This window comes from Canis lupus, chromosome 9, assembly GCF_011100685.1.
Source record: "Canis lupus familiaris isolate Mischka breed German Shepherd chromosome 9, alternate assembly UU_Cfam_GSD_1.0, whole genome shotgun sequence".
Classification (NCBI taxonomy): Eukaryota; Metazoa; Chordata; class Mammalia; order Carnivora; family Canidae; genus Canis; species Canis lupus.
In genome coordinates this window covers 15341537-15364498 of record NC_049230.1, presented here as the reverse complement: position 1 = coordinate 15364498, position 22962 = coordinate 15341537, and the positions used below count along the sequence as shown (strand labels likewise).

The window sequence follows — 22962 nt, the reverse complement described above, 5'->3', positions numbered from 1 at the left end:
GCGAGAAAGTCAGAGCAGGTCACGCAGGAGGTTTCACTCTCAGAGACTTGGCCTAGAATTTGCAGGCCTGCCCCCGCCGCAGCTAGCTCGCCCCCAGGCCACCCACGCCCCCATTCACCCGCACTGCGCCGTTATCTCTCTGACTGACATCCCTGTCAGCCAATCACCTTTGGGGCTGAGAAAGCGCCGGCCCCCCCGAAATAGGGCGGGGCAAGTCATTGGAATGACAGACATTTACGCCAATAGGAAAGAGTTTCAGAAGCTACGGCTGCCCTAGCCAATGAGGAGAAGGAACCTTTTGAAAAAACAAGTCAGGCAGCCAACGGCCGGCGCCGCCACGGGGGTCGCGTGGCTTCCGTTTCAGGAGGGCGGGGCGGGGCTTCAAACGGAAGGTGGCTGTTGTCCGAGCCGAAGCGGGTTGGAAACTAGGGGTCGGGCCCGGCGGTCGTTGTCTGTCGCCGCGGCCCCGCTTCCGGGCTAGGCCGTCCCTGCCCGCCCCCTCCCCGCCTCCCTGCGGACCCCTCAGTCTCAGGCCCGGCTCCCCGCCTGACTCGCGCCCGGCCCGCAGCAGCTCGCTGTCGTCCCGGCCCGCACTGCGGCCCCGCCGCCGCCACCATGTCCCTGCACGGCAAACGGAAGGAGATCTACAAGTATGAAGCGCCTTGGACCGTCTACGCCATGAACTGGAGCGTGCGGCCCGACAAGCGCTTTCGTCTGGCGCTGGGCAGCTTCGTGGAGGAGTACAACAACAAGGTGGGCCGGGCAGGGGCTCGGAACCCAGCTGGCGGGGAGCGGGCCCCGGGAGCACCCTTTCCGGGCCGGAGCCCAGACCCCGGGACCCTGCTGCGGACTTGCCTTAGCGCTCCCGGAGTGGTTCGTCAGAGTCTGGCCCTGTGCAGAAGCTTTCGCACTCATTGTTTCGTTTAATCCTGACAGCATTCCTATGTAGTCAGGAGTGTAATTACCCCCCCCCCCCGCGTTTTACTTATGGGGAAACTGAGGCACCGTGTTGTGACTTGCCCGAGTCAGACAGTTATTTCGCGGGGAAATGGCACTCAAACTCGACTTTATCCCCCCAAGGGCTACGTCATTTATCACTCCAGTTCTCTCTCTTCCCGCCGCTTTGCTTCAACTTGGGGGGCGGACAGGGGAAGAGAGAGGGATGGCTGTGAAGAAAGGTGCTGGCGCCTCAGTCGGTGGTCATACACTCTTGGCCACGCTAGATTTCTGTTAGGGCTGTTCAGTGTGCAGGCTTCCCCGCCTCCTACTCCCATCCTCAGGTGCTATTCATGGATTCCCCCTCCCCGGCTCTTCTGCTGGGAGTGTTAACTGCTGTTGCTGCCTCGTATCTGTCCTCTTAAAAGCGATCTCTTTTTGGAAGTTTTGTTCTGTGACCGTGATCCTGCCACGTTTTCAGATAATTCTATTTCAGAATAGAGAAGGAGGACACGTTCCTTACCTTTTCTTGGCTTCTTTCATGCTGATGCAAAAGTGTAACTTGAGTAGTAAGACTTTCTGGACATTGACAATTTGAGGATCTTTCATAGATGCACAGACAATAGGAAGAATCTTTTTAGCGGACATTGCAGCATCAATATATTTTTGAAAGTTGTTGAATATGTCCGTAGGAAGAATTTTATTTCCTTTATCCCTTAATCTTTCTACTTGCTGTATTAAACACTGTGAGAGTGAGAACAGAGCAACTGAGAGCCTTGGCTAGTGGTGTTTAAAGCCTTCTTCAACTCCTGCTTGACACCATGAACATCATGGCTCAAGAATAAAACTGTGTGTACAGTGATAGGCATGGTGCAGGGGAAAAAGCCAAGTGGAATTTGGTTCTGTCTAGTCCACTAAATAGCTGTGGGGTGTTGCACAGGTTAATCTTATTATTTCTGACCTACAGTTTGTTGTAGGAAGAGTTCTTTTTTACACATAAAGGTCTTATCAAAAAACATTTGTGCATTGTAAGTTTGTTTACAGTTTTCCAGAAGCATTTCTCTAGAGTCTAGGTCTCAACTTTGCATGCATGAACTGGGGGTGCGAGAGGGAGAGGGACAAGCAAACTCTCCCCGTTGAGCAGGGAGCCCATTGTAGGACTTTATCCCAGCACTCTGAGATCATTACCTGAGCCGAAGGCAGATGTTGAACTGTTTGAGCCACCCAGGTGTCCCTCTAGAATCCCCTTTGAGAAACTGATGAAAACGAAGGACTCTCATTGCCCCGATATAATATACACAATTTACACACAAATCCCAGGGACTACACACTGATACTGAAGTCTCCCTATTTCTACAGAAAGCAGAGAGTCCTGAGCAAGACATAGTTTTATTTTCTGTATTGGCTCCCACTTCCTTATGCCCCATAGTGGATAGCAGAATGGAATGGAATTCAAGGTCCTGATGTGGAAACTATGTTAGTAAAATTGAGACCACTAGAACTATTATTTAAGAATATGTGTTTAAAAAAAAAACAGTAAAATATATCTTTCATAGGGCTCGAGTTTTTTTTACTCAAATTGGTGGCCCCTTTTTTCTCATAAGGTCTTTCAGAGTCAATTTGGGTAAGATGAAGCTGCCTCATTTCTAAGAAAGGAGGAGCTAAGCCACAGTTAGGCTCCTGGTACAATCAGTGAAGTAACTGGGGTTAACCTCACTTATAGGAACTCTACCCCAAAGTTTGTCCTTTCATTTAGCAACCTAGTGGAACTCCTTTGTGCCAGGCACACAGGAACTATGGGTCTCAGTAGTGAAATGTAAACTGATAATCCCAGTAATCATGAGATAAGCAGTTATTTCTATCTTAACTCATGGGCATGATGTAGGCAAGCCAGTACCTTAAAGCTTTTTTTGTGCCCCAACTTCTCTAAGTCAGGGTTCTTAACGTGTGTATGTATATATGCGGACGTATGCATGCTATGGACACCTTGGGAATCTGAAGCCAGTAGACCTCTTTTCATAATTCCATTTTCAAATGCATAAAATACATAGGATTACGAAGGAAATTGATTATATTGAACTACAGTTATCAAAAACATTTTTTAAAAAGTGGAGTTATAGTAACAGGTACTTTTTTTTTAGGGAGTGGGGGAGGTCCAGAGAGAGAGAGAATATCTCAAGCAGACTCCCTGCTGAGTGCAGAGCCCCTGGATGGGGCTTGAGCATGATCCTGAGATCATGACCTGAGCCAAAACCAAGAGTTGAACACCCAACTGACTGAACCACACAGGTGCCCCTGTACTCTTTAATTAATTCATTAGATTACACCATCCAGTGTAAATATGACTATAATTTTAAAGTAGTGTGAGGATAAATAGCATTTCAAGATGGTTAATTATAGTAATGTGATATGATAAAAATATGATTTCTGTTAGTGACAAAGTCAGATATTGACTTGGTTGTCAGTAGTTGTCTCCCTTCATAATGGAAGGAAATGCTAAATTTCAGCCAGAGGTTAGTGAAAATACAAAATGTGATTTTCCAGTTCAAGTTCATGGACCTCAAGTTAAACCCTGATGTAAAGGATCTGTGTCTAGGGGCTGGTGAGTAGTAAATACCACTCTAACACAATGCCTCTTAGGCTCAGTTTTGGACAAAACTTTTACCAAGAAGGTGCTGGACTTCACAATTTAGAGAAATTTAAAAGTTATTGGTTGGAATTTTCAGATCTTTGTTACCTGCTTGCTGTCGATAGTGATTACCAGCAGAGGGCAAAATAAATGGACACAGCTTTTAACATTGATGAAAAAGAAATGATGAAAAAAAAAGATGATCCAGAAATGGTCATCTTTTTTATTGTGGAGACACTGACATCAGAATACATGATTATAATTTCTAAAAGGTTTGTAGTAATGTAATCATATTTTTCCTATAGTAAAATTATTTGTATTTGTAGTTTAGTAGAAATAAATTTTATTAGTATTTCAACAACTTGACTTTCAAGTGTTCCATCATCTGAATAAATTTGGGAATTGTTTTAGAGTAAAGAGCCAGATTCTATCATCTACATTTGGAATAAGAAGTCTCATTATCATATTTGTGTTTCATCTTTTTGTGGTCTCTACGGGGGGATATAGCAGCATTGGTGTTGGAGTGATGGTTTTCTAAATTTTAGTGTGTTTGAGATTCCTCTGAGGGATTTGCACATTCCTGGGCTCCACTTCTGAAGTTAACAGACGCTCAACTGAATCAGAAATAGGTGGTCCAGATGGCACTCTAAGAACATTACCCTAGGATTACTTGGGCATCTGCTGACCAGAGGCAGGAATTCTATCTTTCTGTATCTAACATGCACCTGAACTTTGATTCTGCTCTTCTATCCCATGCAAAAAGCTCTATTACCAGATAGTCCCTTTGAGGTATTTGGTGTTGAGGTTTCAGTCCTACCTCTTCCCAGTTTTGTGTGGCTTTGGGCAAGTTAATGTTTGTGCCTGTTTGCTCATCTGTAAGATGAAGGTAATAAGTAATACTAAATGAGTTAATATATATGTAATGCGTTTAGGAACTCTGCCTGGGACATACATGGTAAGCAATTTAGAAATGTTGGCTGTTGTTATTTAATCATCATTACTGTATCTGTATCATTGAAATATAATCAAGGAGAATTATATAGGTGTTATATAAATGTTACTTATATTTTCCAGAGAGGAATCAAGACCCCAGGCCAGAAAGCTACCTTAAAATATCATGTTCATTACTCTGCCTTTTAAAGACCTGGAGGAAAAAATTCCCTTGATTCCTTTCAACTAAATCCATTTTTGTGGTCTAGAAGCTTCTTGTAGTCAGACTCAGGTACTGTAATATACCAGTTTAAGCCCATTTTCTCTTATTCTACCTGGCTTAAACACAGTAGCTGGTATTAGAATGCTGGTACATCTCCTGAGTTTTGACCATATCTATGATCTTTAGACAGGCGGTATTTGCCGTTTTAGGGCAAAAGATGGTACCAGTTCCTGGGCTTCTTTTCACTTGTTTGCATGTTTCAGGGTTGGTTTTGAATAGAATTGGCAGATTGATAGAGGTTTATTTTTTCCTAATATTTATCTAGCTGACCATAATGCTTTAAGATTTAGCATCTAGAAAACATTTTGAGGTTCTGAAGAGAGAAATAGGTATACCTGATGCTTTTTGAAAAATACTGGTAGTGAATCTGGATAAGACTATCTTGTACTTGAAATACACATGGGATGACTGCTTGCCTTTTCGGCCTGTGTTGATGCTTCTGAGATTTTAAAGTAGTTATTTTATCTATTTGGCACATAATAATTTTGACTCTGGCATATAAATTTTCGTTCCTTAGTATTTGTGGCAGCCCTTCAGGAATCTCTTCATTTAATTCAACAGATATGTATTGAACACATACTTAAGTGTTTTAGGCACAATTATGATACTTAGTAACCTTCTGTGGCCTTTGCTACCAGATAGAAAATTGGCAACAAAAAAGACAAAGTGTTTTAGTACACCTAAGTATTTATGATAGATAGAATTTTGCAGTGCTCCATCAGTCCCTGTCAAGACTGTCAGCCAGGGGAATTTAAAATATAAAACTCTTCTGATTTTAACTTCCTCCTTTCTTTTTTCTAGACAGTGAGAGGACTAATTCCTCCATGGGACCACTGGATAAAAGTGCTGCTGCTTTATTACTTTTTGTCCTAACCTGGTTCATACAGACTTACTGGAGAAGCTGTGATTTGATCAAGGAATGAATCTGTGTTCTGTAGGTAGTCTGGCTTGCCTGAGGCCAGGATGCTAGAGCTGTTGGCTTAGTCTCTGAGCTGACAGGGTACTATGACAGAATTCATCTCAGAGTTTGACAAGGCAAGGCTCCTCTGCAGACATTGATCAACAATACTCAGTCAAGAACAGGCTTGAAGGGAGGACAAATGGAAAAGATTAAGAAAAGCTGGTTTATTCTCACAGGATTTTGCTTAGCTGATTTTGGTTATATTAACAATCATAGAAAATGTTCCACTAAAAAAAAAAAGAGAGAAAGAAAATGTTCCACTGACTGGAGTGGCCTATTGATTTGCATAACTTGGGGCTTTAACACAATTACATATATACGGAGGTGCCTGAGTGGCTCAGTTGGTTGAGTGACTCTTGATAATGGTTCAGGTCTTGATCTGAGGTTGTGAGATCCAGCCCCACTTTGGGCTTCATGCTGGGTGCTTACTGGAGCCTACTTAAAAAAAAAAAAAAAAAAAAAAAAAGAATTACATGTATATACACATTCATCTTCATGTTCTGATACTAGCACTGTGTGTAATAAAGTGGAATACAGTTTCCTCTCTCAAGGAGCATGAAATAACAAGATAGGCATGACATCTTTTAAATTTTTTTAAAATGTAAGATGTGAATTTTACTATGTGAATAGTAACTTATGTTGTTACTCATGAAAGCATTTGAAAGTGAAGATGTGGTCATGTCTCTTCGCAGTAAATATTTTATGTTGCATATAGGCTTATTTAGAGATTTATTTACTTATTTTATAGAGAGATTGGGGGTGGAGGTGTGGGGGCAGGGGCATAGGGAAAGAGAATCTCAAATAGACTCCACACCGAGCATGGAGCCTGACATGGGGCTCTATCGCATGACCCTTAGACCACGACCTGAGCCAACCAAGAATCGGCTGCTCAACTGACTGTACCACCCATGCACCCTGCATATATGTGTCTTAGGAGACATTTTGACATAGTAATATCCACGGTTTAGGGCAGCCCTGGTGGCTCAGTGGTATAGAGCCTGCCTTTGACCCAGGGCGTGATCCTGGGGTCCTGGGATCAAGTCCCACATCAGGCTCCCTGCATGGAGCCTGCTTCTCCCTCTGCCTGTATCTCTGCCTCTCTCTCTGTGTGTGTCTCTCATGAATAAATAAATAAAATCTTTAAAAAAAAAAGACTTTATGGAAATAAAAGTTTAAAGTAATGAGTTTAAACTCTTTCTCTCAAGAAAAATGAACACAAAACATTGACACTGAAAACTTTCCTAGGAAAGTTGCTCAGTTTTAAGGATGAAGAAAGAAATGGGCAGCCAGGCAAAAACAGTTGAGTCCTCTTGAAGAGGAGAAATTAGGTGTACCACATTTGATGACAGAAGGTAATTGAGCAATGTCTACAAATGTGCAATTATTATAGATTGTGCCACTATAAATACCTGAGAATATGCTTAAGAATATAGATTTATGTTGTAAAAATAATTCACTTAAAAAAAGATTTTATTCATTTATTTGAGAGAGAGAGAACAAGTAGCAGGAGCCACAGAAGGAGTGGCAGACAGACAGAGAGAAGCAGGCTCCCTGCTAAGCAGGAAGCCCAATACAGATCTAGATCCCAGGAACCTGGAATCATGACCTGAGCCAAAGGGAGATGCTTAAACAACTGAGCCACCCAGGCACCCCAAAATAATGCACTTTTAGAAAAGATAACTCAATTTACAAAAATGGGCCATGTACTAAGAAAATAAATTTTTTAAGTTAAGGGAAGTCCGTTGATTAGGAAAAATTACTACATATCAAAACTTAAGGGAGGATGAGAGAACTGAGGCCCAGATATGATAAATGACTTACCCAAAGTGACATAGATGGTAAAAGCAGAGCCAGAATTGGAATATTGTTTGTCACCAGAGCCTTAAAAATAAATATATACAAATGTGGGGAAAAAAAAAAGAGATAAAAGAACGCGTTGAAAAACAAAGGGAAACAATTGCCCTATCAGAATAAAATAGAATAAATACACTGGATTGGTATAGTTATAGCCAGAGAGATTATTGGAACCACATAGAATGTTCCAAAATGGATCTAAGTATATATAGAAATGTAGTATGTGGTAAGATAAAACCTTAATTCACTAGGAAGAAAATTAATAAATTATATTGGCATAATTGGCTGTCTGCCAGAAAAAATTAGAGCCTGCTAATTAATGTTGTATATTAAAATCAATTCCAGATCTAATATTTAAATGTTAAGAAAAGTCTCACAAGCAATAATAGAAGAAAACTGATTAGGAAATTTGTACTGAGGCAGTAGGGGTGAGCAGAAGAGAAGACAATCTTAAAACCAATCATTAAATCCAGAGTCAAATAAGGAAAAGATTGGCAGATCATATTACATACAAATAAAACATTTCTATGTGAGAAGATAATGCTGTGGATAAAGTCAGAAGACGAATGGTAGGCCAGGGGAAATACTTTCAAAACATGACAGGTTAATGTGATAGAAAAATGGACCAAGTATAAATAGCTAGTTCATAGGAGAAGTGTGAATGTTGAATAAATAGGAAAAGATGCTCAACCTCACAGGTAGTTAAGGGAAATGAGAATTGACCAAGTAATTTTTTTTTCCTTTTAAATTGATAAAAATAAAGTTAACTGCTTCTAGTGTTGTTGATGGTATGAGGAAATGAACACATGCTGGTAGGAGTGTGAATTGCTATAACCTATTTGGAAAGTAATTCAGCATCCCATAAAACTAAAAATGCACATATCTTGGGGTGTCTGGCTGGCTCAGTTGGTAAAGCGTGTAACTCTTGATCTTAGGGTCATGAGTTCAAGTTCCACATTGGGCTTGGGGATAGAGCCTACTTAAAAAATAAATTTAAGAATTAATTGATTAAAAATAATAAAAATTTAAAAGAGAAGTAATTGATTAATTAAAGCAGGTATTGCTGCATTAAAATGAATAAATAAATACAATATGCATACCTTCTAATACAGCAGTCTCATTCTTGGGTTTGGCCTTCAGAAATAAAGATAGCAGTATATAAGCACACACGTATGGGGCATGTTAAGTAGTGGCAAAAAAGGGAAACAACATGCATGATTAGGAGAGTTGTTGACCAACATAGTATGGTACATTTATTCCACGAAATATGTATGCATCAGTTAAAGAATGAGTTGGATCTCTGTATTTACCTGAGGGATGTCCTCATTTTGTTAAATTAATGAAAAGATTATAGCACTGGATATAGTATAGTATTAATGAAAAGATTATAGCACTGCAACTTGTAAGTCTTTTTTTTTTTAAGATTTTATTTATTTATTCATTCATGAAAGACACATACACACACACACACAGAGGCAGAGACACAGGCAGAGGGAGAAGCAGGCTCCATGCACGGAGCCTGATGTGGGACTCGATCCCGGGACTCCAGGATCACACCCTGAGCCGAAGGGAGGCGCTAAACCGCTGAGCCACCCAGGGATCCCCAGAGTATTCCATTTTTCTAAAAGTTGAGAGAAAACCCTATACTTGTGTGTATATATGTTTGAGCATAAAGAAGCAATATACAGTAAATAATTGTGATGTTGTGCCCAAGATTGCAAATCCGAGAAACCACCACGGAGCCGACACCGATGCAAGCACACGAGGGTTTATTAGCAAGCTCGTATACGCGACACAGCAGAGCAGGGACTTGGACCCCGAAGTGGGTTACAGCTGGGTTTTTTATGGGCTGGTCTAGGGGATTTTCAGAAGGGGTGGAGGAATTGGAGGAATTTCTCAAGTTCTGTTTACATTCTGATATGGGGCTTTCAAGGGCATTGAGCTCTGTTCTCATTCTAACATGGGACTTTCTGCCACTGGCTTGGGCTCTGTTCTCACTCTGATATGGGATTCCCTACCGAGGACATTCTGCAGTTTTTCCAGTAAAGTTCAGCTCTTATTCACAGGGGCCTAAGATGGCTGTACTTGTGCTAATGCTAAACTTGAGGTGGAATGGCCTTAATTTTTCTCAGTCTCCACAGTGATATATTGGGTATGGGATGAGGGGAAGTTATTCACTTTTTTGTGTACCTATACTTTGGTCTTATACAATGGTCATACATTTTATAATTCTTCAACAATCTACAAAAGTTAATTTATTTTTTATTTTTTAAAAAATACTTAATTATTCATGAGAGACACAGAGAGAGAGAGGCACAGACACAGGCAGAGGAAGAAACAGGCTCCATGCAGGGAGCCCTATGTGGGACTCAATCCCGGGACCCCAGGATCACGCCCTGGGCTGAAGGCGGCACCAAACCGCTGAGCCACTCAGGCTGCCCTACAGAAGTTAATTTAAAGAATAAGATAAACCCAATTAAAAGATCATGAAAAATTAATTTAAAAAGGTCATTTAGTTGGAACTTGTAAGTCTGAGCAAGAAAATATAGAAGATGTACGGTGTTAAGGGTAGAATTTTGGTGTCTAAATTCTACCAGTCACCACCTTTCCCCTTGGGAGCTTCTTATCAAGGAACTTATATACCAGTAGTAATAATAGCCAAAGGAGAAGTCTAGCCCCACTCTGCTAATGGCTGAACAGGCACCTCCAGTATGATGCTACTCCCTGGTAAACTAAGTTGGAGAAATGCAGATTAGCCTTAAAACTTAAGTGAGACTTTCTGCTTTTCCACGTCTGATTTATGGGCAGATGCAACCTGACCTCACCTCCTCAGGGGAACGTGGAGAGAAACTGGAGCAAAGGATGACCAGACCCATGATGAGTAGCTGGTTTGCCTCTCCATCTAGGAGCAGGCTGGGCAAGAGCAGGTGCAGTTGTGCCTGCCTAACAGCAGTCAGGCCCTCTAGTAGGACATGTACACATGCCTGGCTCATGCTTTGGTCAGTTTAACAGTTGGAGCTCATTAGGGGTGGGGATGCAAGAGCAGAACTCCTCACCCTCAGTATTTCTTCCCATGGGGGACAGGGACAGAAACTCCCTTTCCTGTGGACATAAGTGGACATATGGAGTAGGAGGGAGGGTGCAAAGATTGAGAGTGCTACTAATGGTTTTTTAAGACTATAGTCAAAAGCCTAGGTGAAGCATAGTTTTAAGGCAAAACAAAGTGCCAAACTTCAGGAGAATATCTGAATAATTAAATTCCTAAGGATTTTTTTTTTTTTTTTTGGAGAATTGAAAATGTAGTCAAAAATCTATTCTCAAAAAAGCACCACTCTCAGAGTTTTATGGACAAATTTATCAAAGGCATAGTAATCATCTATAAGAGTTCCTATGAATCAAGAAAAAGATACAACTCAGTAAACTGGGCAAATGTTTTAGGTCGGTGTTTTTATAGCATAATAGTGAAGAGCTTGGGCTGTGAGACAGGATTATCTATATTTAAAAGGCAGCTTCAGGGCAGCCCCGGTGGCTTAGTGGTTTAGCGCCACCTTCAGCCCAGGGCGTGATCCTGGAGACTGGGGATCGAGTCTCACCTCAGGCTCCCTGCATGGAGCCTGCTTCTCCCTCTGCCTGTCTCTCTCTCTCTCTCTCACAAATAAAATCTTTAAAAAAAAAAAAAAAAAAGATTTAAAAGACACCTTCAGGGGCACCTGGGTGGCTCAGTCAGTTTGATGTCTGACTTGATTTTGGCTCAGGTTGTGGTCTCAAGGTCATGAAATTGAGCCCTGAGCCTGAGAGTGTTTCCTTCTGCCCCTCCCCCAGCGTGCACATGCACTCTCTCTGTCTCATAAATAAATAAATAAATAAATATTAAAAATCTTTAAAAGACAGCTTCATGATTGTTGGCAGGATACTTACCATCTCTTTTACTTAGTATCTTAGGAAAATGGAAAGAAGAATAGTACCTACGTCGTGAAGATGGTGAGAAGATTAAATGAGGTAGTGCTTGCAGTAAGCACTGTGCTTGTACTTGGCCCACCATAAGCACATAGATGATTAACAATTGTTACTGTTAATCAGAAGTAGATACAAAAAAAAAAAAGAAGTAGAAATAGTAAACAAATATGCTCAGCATCAAGAGTAAAATGGTGAAATACTGTTTTTATCCATCAGATTAGCAAAAATGTAAAAGATTATTTTCAGTGTTTTAAAAGTTATGGAGAAATTGGCACTCTTGTATACTGTTTAGGAAGTATACATGGAAGCAACTTCAAATCTCTTGGATCAAATCTATAAACTTTTTAATGCTTAACACTCATTATCTCATAGTTTCTGTGGTACTAACATTTAAAATATAATGCAATAATTATACCTCTAGCAATCTATTCAATAAAGCATTTGCACATGTGCACGAAGTATAATAGCAAAACAATGGGCTATAATCACAATGACTGAATGGTTAATAAGTTATGATGTGCTTAACATGGCCTGCTACAGAAGAATGAGGTAGACATGAGAAGACCTTCCAAGATAAGTTAAGAGCAAGTTGCAGAATACATTATATGGTCCAAGCTTCTTTATGTTTTTTAAAACACCCCACCATGTACGTATACATACAAATGCACCAAAGACCATTGGGAAAGCTACACAGCAAACTGGTTTGAGAGTAAGTTGAACTGGGGGGTGGAGTTAATGGGAGACTACCACTTCACTCTCTATTATGTGAATATTCACAGAACACTTCCATTTTCTTTCATCATCTCATTTTAAACATGTATTTGTTTATTTTATTTTATTTTTTAAAGATTTTATTCATGAGAGATAGAGAGGCAGAGACACAGGCAGAGGGAGAAGCAGGCTCCATGCAGGGACTCCGGGACTCGATCCTGGGACTCCAGGATGTAGTCATCACGCCCTGAGCCAAAGGCAGACACTCAACCGCTGAGGACCCAGACATCCCTTAAACATATATTTGAACAAAAAACAGTAACAGTGAGAGCCAGTTGTTATTCCTCTCAATAGTTAGAGAAAAGAGCTGAAGTCCGGTTAAGGATAAAACAGGTCTGTGCAAACTTGTGAAGTCTTTGGGAAGATCAGGAAAGATGAAATCCCAGCCATTACCTACTTCTTTCCTGGGTTAGGTATTGTTGTGCAGAGGTGGTCAGACCTTGCTAAATCAGTCATCCAGGGAGGTTAAGAATATAGATAGATTTCTGGGCCCTACAAGACACTTGTTGAGTCAGAATCTTGGGCTAGAGCTAGGGACTCCAGGAATGTGTAGAGCACTCCAGGTAAATCTAAGGGGCCAGATTTGGAGACCACTGCTGTTTGCAGTACAAGCAGAAGTAAGACCAGCCTGTTTTTAAGGCATTTACTGGGTGAAATAGCGGAAGACAATAATGTAGGTACTTCCATTTGGCAGTATGGGGTTAGTCACCAAATGGTATAGATCAGTACTGAAAGATCACACTGTACCAGGGAGACTATAGATGGTTTATGAAGGAGGTGAGACATAGTAGTAATATTAAAAGCTCATACACTGAGTATGACACTAGCCTAAGCAGTATACATGCAAAGGGTGTTTACATACAAAGAGTGTCACAAAGAACTCTGAGGTAGGTACTGTGAATGTCTTCACTTTACAGATTGGAAAACCAGTTTAGCAAAGTTAAGTAACATGTCCAAGGTTCTACAACTAGCACATAGTAAGTAAGGAGCTCTGGATTCCTGAAATTGGGTGGGATTTAGGTTGACAAAAGGAGGTAGGGTTTTACAAGCATAGAGGGCAGTGTAAGGAAAGGAACCTGAAAATATAAGCAGCAGTGACTAGATAAATAAGAGTGGAAGTAAGATAGGCTAGGGCCAGGTAATAAAAGAGCCTTGCATGTCTCATTAAGAGGATATTAGGGGGGGAAAAAAGGATATTAGGGGCAAATGCTCACAGGATCTGATATTTCAAGGTTGGGGGAATCTGATGACTTGAAAGGTAGCTTTTAGAAGAGTATGTAGTGTTTTCTCTAGTTTAAGCCCACAGCGTTACCTGTGTGATTAGGGAGATTTTTGTTTCTTGAGCTTGCTGCCCTATCCTCAGAACTTAGTGCCTGGCACCTAGTAGCCACTCATTAAAATTCATTGAATAGGTACATAAATGAAGTATCTGGTTCAAAATCTGTATGCGAGGCTTATTCTTTATTCTACCCAATGAGCCCCAAAATTTAACCTCTCGTGTTTTCTCCTCCCTTCCCCACCACGGTTGATGCGAATTTTCCCTGTTCCATCTAGAATCTTCCTTCTTTATTATTTTCTGTAAAGGTCCGTATTTTAAATTCTCAAAGAACTGTTCATTCAGCCAAAATCCCTCTAATGGCCATCCCTGGTTGTCCCCTGCCATTCTTACTACCTGTCACCATAGGCCCTTAACCTTTTCCAGTTTTCCTGTGGGTCTCTGGGTTGAGCCCCTTGCCTGGCAGACAGTCCTGCCCAGCATTATCAGGACTCATATCTTACCTCCAAGGCCTCATAGTCCTACTACCACCTTCTCAGACACATTCATAGGGGAAAGCCCACCTAGGTCCTCAGTTTGCTTTCAGGGCTCTGCAGCCTGCCCAGGCACACCTTCCCAGCACCATCTGCACTGCTGTCTCAGATGGTTCCTCTCATTTTCTTGCTGCTCCTAGCTGGGTCATTTAGTTTGCTGCCTTAGTACATTGATTTGTTCTTTCTCTCTCATCTCTTGAGGTGGCTTCTCTTTCTTCTTTGCATCCCCAGAGCCTTTACACATACCTTTGGAGACTGCTCAGATCCTATCTCCACTTCTCACTTGCCCCCTTTGAATTATTGCTCTTTCTTCTAAACTTTTACCAATTAACTGTGTTATAAATAAGCAGCCTATCATGTATTATCTGTGATACCACTTTCATTGCTGTCTTAGGGTAGTGTTACTGACTTATATTTTTTGATTTTTGAAAGCCTGTAGATGTTCCATAAAAATGAATATTTAGATTTAGTCATCATCAGGTTTTTATTTTTTTAATTTTTTTATGATAGTCACACAGAGAGAGAGAGAGAGAGAGGCAGAGACATAGGCAGAGGGAGAAGCAGGCTCCATGCACCGGGAGCCGGATGTGGGACTCGATCCCGGGTCTCCAGGATCGCACCCTGGGCCAAAGGCAGGCACTAAACCGCTGCGCCACCCAGGGTTCCCTATCATCAGGTTTTTAAAAGGCATGGATAGGTCTATAAATACACGTAGAAAAATCCTTAGGAATCTGCCAAAAAAGCTACTAAAACTAACAACTAATTTAGCAGAGTTACAGGATTTAAGAGTAATGTGCAAAAGTCAGTTCTATATAGTGGCAATAAACAATTGGAAATGGGATTTTTTAAATAATTTCATTTCTAATAGGATAAAAACACTTAGGAATAAAGTTAATGAAAAAAATGCAGGGCTGGTACATTGAAAACTTCAAAACACTGCTGAGAGAAATTAAAGAAAGCCTACATAAGTGAAGAAAAATGCTATTTATAGGCTGGATGACTCATTACTGTTAAGAGAGCAGTTTTTCCAGACTGATTTATAGATGCAACACAATTCCAAGCCAAAGCTTAGCAGGCTTTTTGTAGAATTTAATAAGTGGCTTCTAAAACTTACACAGAAAAGCAAATATATGGAATAGCTAAACCATTCTGAAAACAACAAAATTGAAGAACTCACACCATCTGATTTCAGGACTTCACTGGAAAGCTGCTATAATCAAGACAATGTGGTGCTGGTAAATGGATAGGCATGTAGATCAGTTGGACAGAATAGAGTCCAGAAATAGATGTGCAAATAGACGGTCAATTGATTTTCAGCAAAGTGGCCAAAGTAATTAAAAGGAGAAAGGATAGTTTTCGTCACATGATGCTGGGACAGTCAGATATTCGTATGGGAAAAAAAAGCGAACTTTGATTCATACTTGGCATCATATAAAACAATTAACTTGAAATGGATCATAGGCCTAAATATAAAGCCTAAAACTCTAAAACATACATTTATTTATTTATTTATTTATTTATTTATTTATGACTTTTAGAAGAAAACATAAAAAATGTGTGGCCTGCAGTGGGTCAAAGATTTCCTAGCAAGGACACAAAACCATGAGTTAGAAAAGAAACAATAAACTGACATGATCAAAATTTATAATTTCTGTTCTTCAGGGCGCCTGGCTAACTTGGTCTGTAGAGCATGTGACTCAATCTCGAGGTTATGAATTCGAGTCCCACAGGGTGTAGAAGTTACGTAAATAAAACTTCTAAAAATAAAATTTCTGTTCTTCAAAAAACGCTGAAAAAAAAAGAAAAAAAAATGGTCTATAGCCATAGACCATTAAAAGATACTTGTAAAACACATAACGAGGGGGGCTTATATCCAGAATATGTAAAGAACTCTAAAAACTTAAGTAATAAGAAAACAGCCTGGTAAAGAATGAAGTGAAACTATTCTGTAGGATATTGTAATGGTGGACACATGTCATAATCTATAGATTGTACAACACAAAGAGTAAACTTTATTTTTTTTAAGATTTTATTTATTTATTCATGAGAGACAGAGAGAGAGAGAGAGGCAGAGACACAGGCAGAGGCAGAAGCAGGCTCCATGCAGGGAGCCCAATGTGGGATTTGATCCCGGGTCTCCAGGATCGCGCCCTGGGCCAAAGGCAGGCGCCAAACCGCTGCGCCACCCAGGGATCCCTGTTTGTTTTTTAATCAAGTTAAATGTATATTTACTAGATGACGCAGCAATTCTACTCTTAGTTGTCTACCCAAGAGAAATAAAAGCTTATCCAAGAAAAATGTATGCAAAAATATTCATAGCAATATTTATAATGATCCCAAACTAGAAATAATCTAAAAGTTCATCAACTGGTAAATAAATGGGTACCCAAATTATAGTATTTCCACATAATGCAATGTTTTCAATGATGAAAAAGAAAACACTACTGATAAATCCAGTAACAAGATGATTCCTAGGAGCATTGTATGAAAAATAGCCAGTCACAAGACTCATTGCTATATGATTCCATCTGTATTGTATTACAGAAAGGGCCAAACTGTAGATTAGTGGTTGCTTGGGGCTAGAGGTAAGGGATTAACTGCACAGGAGCCCAAGAGAACTTTTTAGGGTAATAGAAATGTTCTATATCTTAATTATCATGAGGGGTTTCCCAACTATATGCCTCTATGAATGTATACATTCTAAATCACTAAACTGTACATTTAAAGTGAGTTTTATTGCATGCAACTGTACCTAAATAAAACTTTAAAAAAAAAAAAGGGAGGCAAGAAGATAATGGTATCTGAGATTGAAGTCAACTAACAGTAGAAGGAATTCTGCTTTCTGCTGTGTGGTTTGTCCTTAACCACTTGTTATGGATCTTTACCAAAGATTCTCCATTCCATCTTCCAGTTGGTGGAAGTTCATAAACAACTGTATACTGAGTGGCATTTCACATTGAGTCAGATTGACTTTGACAGAAAAGAATGGAAGTTAATATTGGTCTAAACTGGCTAAGAAAAAGAGGCTGGAAACCAGGGAACTTTGCCATCAGTAGCAACTGCTTTTTTTGTGCCAGTTGCAGTGCTTTGGGTTGTTTTTTGGAGGGGGTGGGGGTAGAGGAATGGGTGGAAGGAGAGGAAGAGAGAATCTTAAGCAGGCTCCACGCCCAGCACAGAGCCCAGCACAGGGCTCAATCTCACAACCCTAAGATCATGAGCCGAAATCTAGAGTCAGACACTTAACCAACTGAGCCACCTAGACAATCCAGTGATTTGGTTTCTTGAATGCTCATTTGATGCATGTTTTTTTTTTTTTTTTTTTAAGATTTTATCTATTTATTAATGAGGGAGAGAGAGAGGCAGACACACAGGCAGAGGGAGAAGCAGGCTCCATGCAGGGAGCCCGACGCGGGACTCGATCCTGGATCTCCAGGCTCAGGCCCTGGGCTGGAGGTGGCGCTAAATCGCTGAGCCACCTGGGCTGCCCCATTTGATGCATGTTTATGTGTAAGCACGTTACTAGTGTTGGGAGGTAGAGGGAAAGATATGATGTATTTGATGCTGCTCCAGAAAAACAAATGTTTATGTGGCTCAATTTGATTGTGTTAAAGGTTCAGCTTGTTGGTTTAGATGAAGAGAGTTCGGAGTTTATTTGCCGAAACACCTTTGATCATCCGTACCCCACTACAAAGCTCATGTGGATCCCTGATACAAAAGGCGTCTATCCAGACCTACTGGCAACAAGTGGTGACTATCTCCGTGTGTGGAGGGTAAGCAGTTGCTCGGTTAGCACTGGGCTTTCTCCCTTGCAGTTGTTTTTAAGCAGTGTGGAGTCAACAGAGAACAGACTGGGGTTGGAAGCTGTGAGTGTCATTGTAGCCCCAGGAGAAACAAATGGTAGCGGATCTAGAATGGCCTCATTTGGCTCAGCAGATTTCCTAGTAAATCTAGCCAAGATTCCTTGAAGTCCTGCTACAGTCAGGCTACAGTCAGCCCTGGAAACTTGAGGCTCAATTAACCTGATAAAATGAAGAGAATCTTCTGGGTGTGGGGTGGGAGGGGAGGATGCTTGGGGCTTCTTACTTTGTCCATAGCCAAGATATTTTGAGTAAATTTAAAAAACAAAATACTGGGCCACTGATTCTAGTAAAGTATGTGAGTGGATTGTGGAGCCTCATCTCCTCTCTTAGTTGAGCTCGTCAGAGTATCTCTTCTAGCCTGGAGGTATAGTGCCCAGCAGGGTGGGTACAGAGGTTCTGTGTTGGACAAGGTAAGAAGACCTCTCCTCTAGGAAAATCTGGCAGTGAAAATTTGGAAAACAAAACTGGACAGAGGAGAAAGCGTGGATAGAAGTAGCATTCAAGGAGTTCCTCTGGATTTTATTGCTCTATGATAAAAATGTTTTTCACCCATGTCTTTTCTTTAGTAACATTGCGTAAACAGAGCTTTTAAAGGTTTTCTGTGAAGATAAGACTGGCTGATTTTTAAAAATTATTGTTCTTCAGGTTGGTGAGACAGAAACCCGGCTGGAATGTTTGCTAAACAACAACAAGAACTCAGATTTCTGTGCTCCTCTAACCTCCTTTGATTGGAATGAAGTGGATCCTTATCTGTTAGGTAAGGGATGGGTATTCCAGCTTGAAGAAGCAAAGATACATTTCCTCATATAGAACACTGGGCCTGAGGTACACGCATCAGCCCAGAATGGGCCAGAGGGAAAGTGGCTAAATATAGAATGTGGTCATTAATTCCTCATAGGGAGCTGAGCTTCCCACGTGTGTGTATCTGGTCTCTCCAGTAAGCAGAGTCTAAAGGTCCTGGGATAGGAATTGAATACTTGACCCTTGTTGGCTGGCAAGTGTCTGTGGCATGTCGTCTCCTGGGCTACACAGAGCAGTAGACACATGGAGGGAAACCTCACACCTGTCAGCCACTGACTTGCACTGGTTGTTTCCAGGTACCTCCAGCATTGATACGACTTGTACCATCTGGGGGCTGGAGACAGGGCAGGTGTTGGGGCGAGTGAATCTTGTGTCTGGTCATGTGAAGACCCAACTGATCGCGCATGACAAGGAGGTAATGATGCTGTTCCTTTCCTGCTTTCCTTAGCTGTTTTCTTTGTCTTCAGGTCAAGGTCAGACCACCTTCAGGTCAAGGTCAGACCAGTCTCACTATTTTGCAAAGTACGTGGAAAGTCATAATATAATGCCGATGTCTGGTTGCTGAAATTGAAAGTAGTGATGTGTCCAAATAGCAAAAAACAAACCTATTTTTAACTATAGTGGGTTTTTGGTTTTGTTTTTTTGGCTGACATAAACAACTTAATTTATATCTATAGTTTTCATGTCAGAGATTGCTGTTTTATAATAATGAACTCTCTAATTGGATCTGATGTGATTAAAAAATAACGTCTTGAAATATATTTACTTTTTTGGGGGGAGGGGAGAGTGGAGGGAAACCAGAAAGAGGGAAAATTTCTTGGCAGTAAAAAAGAATCACCATTTTTTCTCCTAACTTGTTTTATGAAATTCTAGTATGTTTCTTAATATTTTTTTACAGTCTGGAATGGAATATGGTTTATTTTCATGGTAATGTTTCTCCTGAGTTTATTGGAAAAGCTGAGGAGAACTATTTGTGATTGTGTTTTCATCAAAGCATTCTTCAGAGGAGAGATTTTGGAAACTGTTCATAAATTTTTTCCTCCCAGAGCTGTGGCATGCTCCTTGTACTCTGATTTCCTGTGGGTAGTGTTTCCTTTTCTTTTCTCCCTTTCCCTGCACAGCGAGGAATATTAGTGCAGATAAAAAGAATGCCTTGACCTTAGGTCAGACACTTGAGGTTGTCCTCAGAATGGGAAGATGGTGACCAGGTTATTGCTCTTAGCGTGGGGTTGGTTGGTCTTTGGCTTTCTGTGAATCCTAAGGGTAAGCTTTGTTACAAGACTGTTGGACTTGGCTGCTACTAGGCCAAGGAGCAAAGGAAGAGTGTCCTATAGAGAGGACCAGTAAGGAACTTCTGGAAATCCTCTGGACATCAAATGGAACGGGTTGCTACATTTTGGTTATGTGATAACTTAGTCTCCTCTTCTCTGTCAGGGGCCAACCCAGAAGACTAGAGCTACTCTGAATATTTAAACTTGGGATTTAACCTAGGGCATTGCTTACACAGATGATGGTGAAGCTGGGAAGCCACACTGGCAACGGTGAGGTAATGTGGAGAATAGGAGCATCAGGAAACTGCTACTGCCTGTAGACCAGGGGGGCAAAGGAAGGAAACAGGGCTCTTGGAGCCCAGCGCTGGATCTCCCTGGCCAAAGCTAAAACCAGGGAGGGAACACAGCCATTGCCAGAGACACTTGAGGGAACAGAGAGAGGAGATGAGAAATCCCTTTAGCTTCTCCTTAGGACAAGGGCCAGGGATGGATCTTAACAGCAAATGGGCCCTGGGCCGGCACCTCGAATTGAAGAAACAAACCTGGGAGGGTGGCTCTTAGAGAAACAGAGACACCTCTTAGACCTTTGCTCTTCCTCAGTCCACCTCTCTCTGCCAAAGTGGAGACTTGTTTGGGGGCTCTTGCTGCCTGCACAGGGCTTGGCGTGGAGGAGGGTAGTGTATATCCAGGAGTTGTCACCTTCCCTTGGTTTAGGAGGAAATGCTTTTGAACCACTCCTAATCCCTACCATAGGAAGAGAAACATAACTTCATAGTCAGCCAGAGAAAAAGGAATTTATGAGGTTGAATAGAAATTAGTGCTCCTTGACAATGTCCCTTAGCAGGCAGAACTTCAAGAAGGCTAGAACGATGGTATTGAGTGAAGTGAGTGAAGCCACTCCTATCTCACCAGAAAGCAGCTGTTACTATCCTTGACCCCGGGAGATCCTTGGCTTTGGTTTTTCCGTTTTTCTCTTTCTCCACTCTGGTCTGGCTTTGTCTGATTCTCTTCATCCCTTTCTTTCTCTGAAGCTCTCTGCCTGTGTTGTCTCATAGATATTAGTGGTGTGGAATGTTTGCAGCAAGTAATAAATGCAAAAAACAATGATTCAAAACCTAAATTGATTCACTTATGAATACAGACCAACTAGGTGAAGAAATAGAACATGTCCTAGGGACAAGAGAGTGATACTAAACCTCTTTGTGAAGACAGGAACATCTGAGTCTCCCATGATTCAAAACTGCTATTGCTTCTTTCTTGAAAACGAGTCTCAGGTCTGGGTTTCACAGCAGAACCAGCTTGACTGCTATTAAGTGGCCACAGGAGGGCTGCTCCCGCCTCTCAAATTAGTGGCCTTAACTTGGTCACGGATCTGTCTCTGATCACTCACAAATGAAAGCCACAAAGGCCCAGGAAATGAATGTCTCAATTCTATAGTGTTGCAGAAGATACCCACTGGCTGACAGCATGCAGAATACTTGCTCTGACTTGTGCCCTGCTACTCAGCAGGATATATGCTCTTTGTCTTATCACAAGGGTTGGAGGCAAAAGGCTCAGAAAGCAGGAATGCAGGAAGAAGCCATCTCGTTTGTATAGCAAAATGATCTTCGTCCTTTGGAAAGTCACTGATGTTAGAGCTCTTAGGCGCCAGGACTCACAGATACTGTGAGGGGGTTTAGGTGGACTAGGGATAGTAGAGTTCCCTGCTCCAGGAAAGGAAGGTCACGGATCTGAACTGACAGAAGCTTCTTATTCACCAACAGGTCTATGATATTGCATTTAGTCGGGCTGGGGGTGGCAGGGACATGTTTGCCTCTGTGGGCGCTGATGGCTCGGTGCGGATGTTTGACCTCCGCCATCTAGAACACAGCACCATCATTTATGAAGACCCACAGCATCACCCACTGCTTCGCCTCTGCTGGAACAAGCAGGACCCTAACTACCTGGCCACTATGGCCATGGATGGAATGGAGGTGAGTACCCTGCTTCAGGCTGACATAGGCCTGGCCACCTAACTGTGGCATTACTTAGTATAGCTTAGTATAGAGTGGTTCTCCACTGGTGGCAGTTTTCTCTCTGGATTTTTGGAAATGTCTGGGGACATTGCCCTAATTTGTGGGCAGGGCGCAGTGCTACCGGTGTCTTGTGGGCAGATGCCAGGGGTACTGCTAAACATCCTGCAGTACATACAAGAATCATCCCTTCCCCACCCACCCCCCACCCCCCGCAAAGAATTATCAGACCTGGGGTGCCTAGGTGGCTCAGTCTGTTAAGCGTCTGTCTGCCTTTGGCTCAAGTCATGATCCCAGCCCCACATGGGGCTCCTTGTTCACTTGGGAGTCTGCTTCTCCTTCCCCCTGCTTGTGTGCTCTCTCTCTATCTCTCTCTATATCAAATAAATTAATAAAACCTTTAGAAAAGAATTATCAGACCCAAAATGTCAATAGTGCTAAGATTGAGAAAGCCTGATCTAAAACAAGGACTGTGTGTTAAGAACTTTTAATACTTGGAGCATTGGAGGTGGAGCCATGAAAATCAATGTCTAAAAAGTAAACCAAATCATTATGTGCTTACGGTGCTGAGTAAAGAAATAGGCAGTTTTCCCCTTCTCTAGTCTGGACAGATTGTTCCAACTTTAGCAAACAGACATAGAAATGACAACTCTTCATTGCCTGTTAACTTAATAGAAGCAGTGAAGTGTGGGTGGAGATGATGCAGTGATTAACTTTTGGTGAAGCTGGTACCTCAGACTTCTTACATTTCAGTTTCTACTTTGGGGGTTGTGGGGAGAGGCCTCTCACTCTGTCCAGCAAGCTCGCATGGAATCCATAGTACACGCACCCAATAGGACTTGGTGGATTATCCAAATTCATGTTACCTACTCCTGCTTCACTCCTTCC

At 41.6% G+C, this 22962-nt stretch overlaps 1 protein-coding gene across 2 annotated transcripts in view; it reads left to right on the top strand.

Annotated features, from left to right (window-relative positions):
* Positions 1 to 485: 485 nt before the first annotated feature.
* Positions 486 to 22962, top strand: part of DCAF7 (DDB1 and CUL4 associated factor 7) — a 30360-nt gene continuing 7883 nt past the window's right edge. For both annotated transcript variants that reach the window (XR_005364307.1, XM_038546918.1), the window contains exons 1-5: positions 486 to 753; positions 17742 to 17900; positions 18636 to 18747; positions 19088 to 19206; positions 21826 to 22035. Coding sequence is in view for 1 of the 2 variants with exons in the window: in XM_038546918.1 (XP_038402846.1) it covers positions 616 to 753; positions 17742 to 17900; positions 18636 to 18747; positions 19088 to 19206; positions 21826 to 22035 (738 nt within the window). In the remaining variant the exon portion in view is untranslated. The remainder of the gene's footprint in view (positions 754 to 17741; positions 17901 to 18635; positions 18748 to 19087; positions 19207 to 21825; positions 22036 to 22962) is intronic.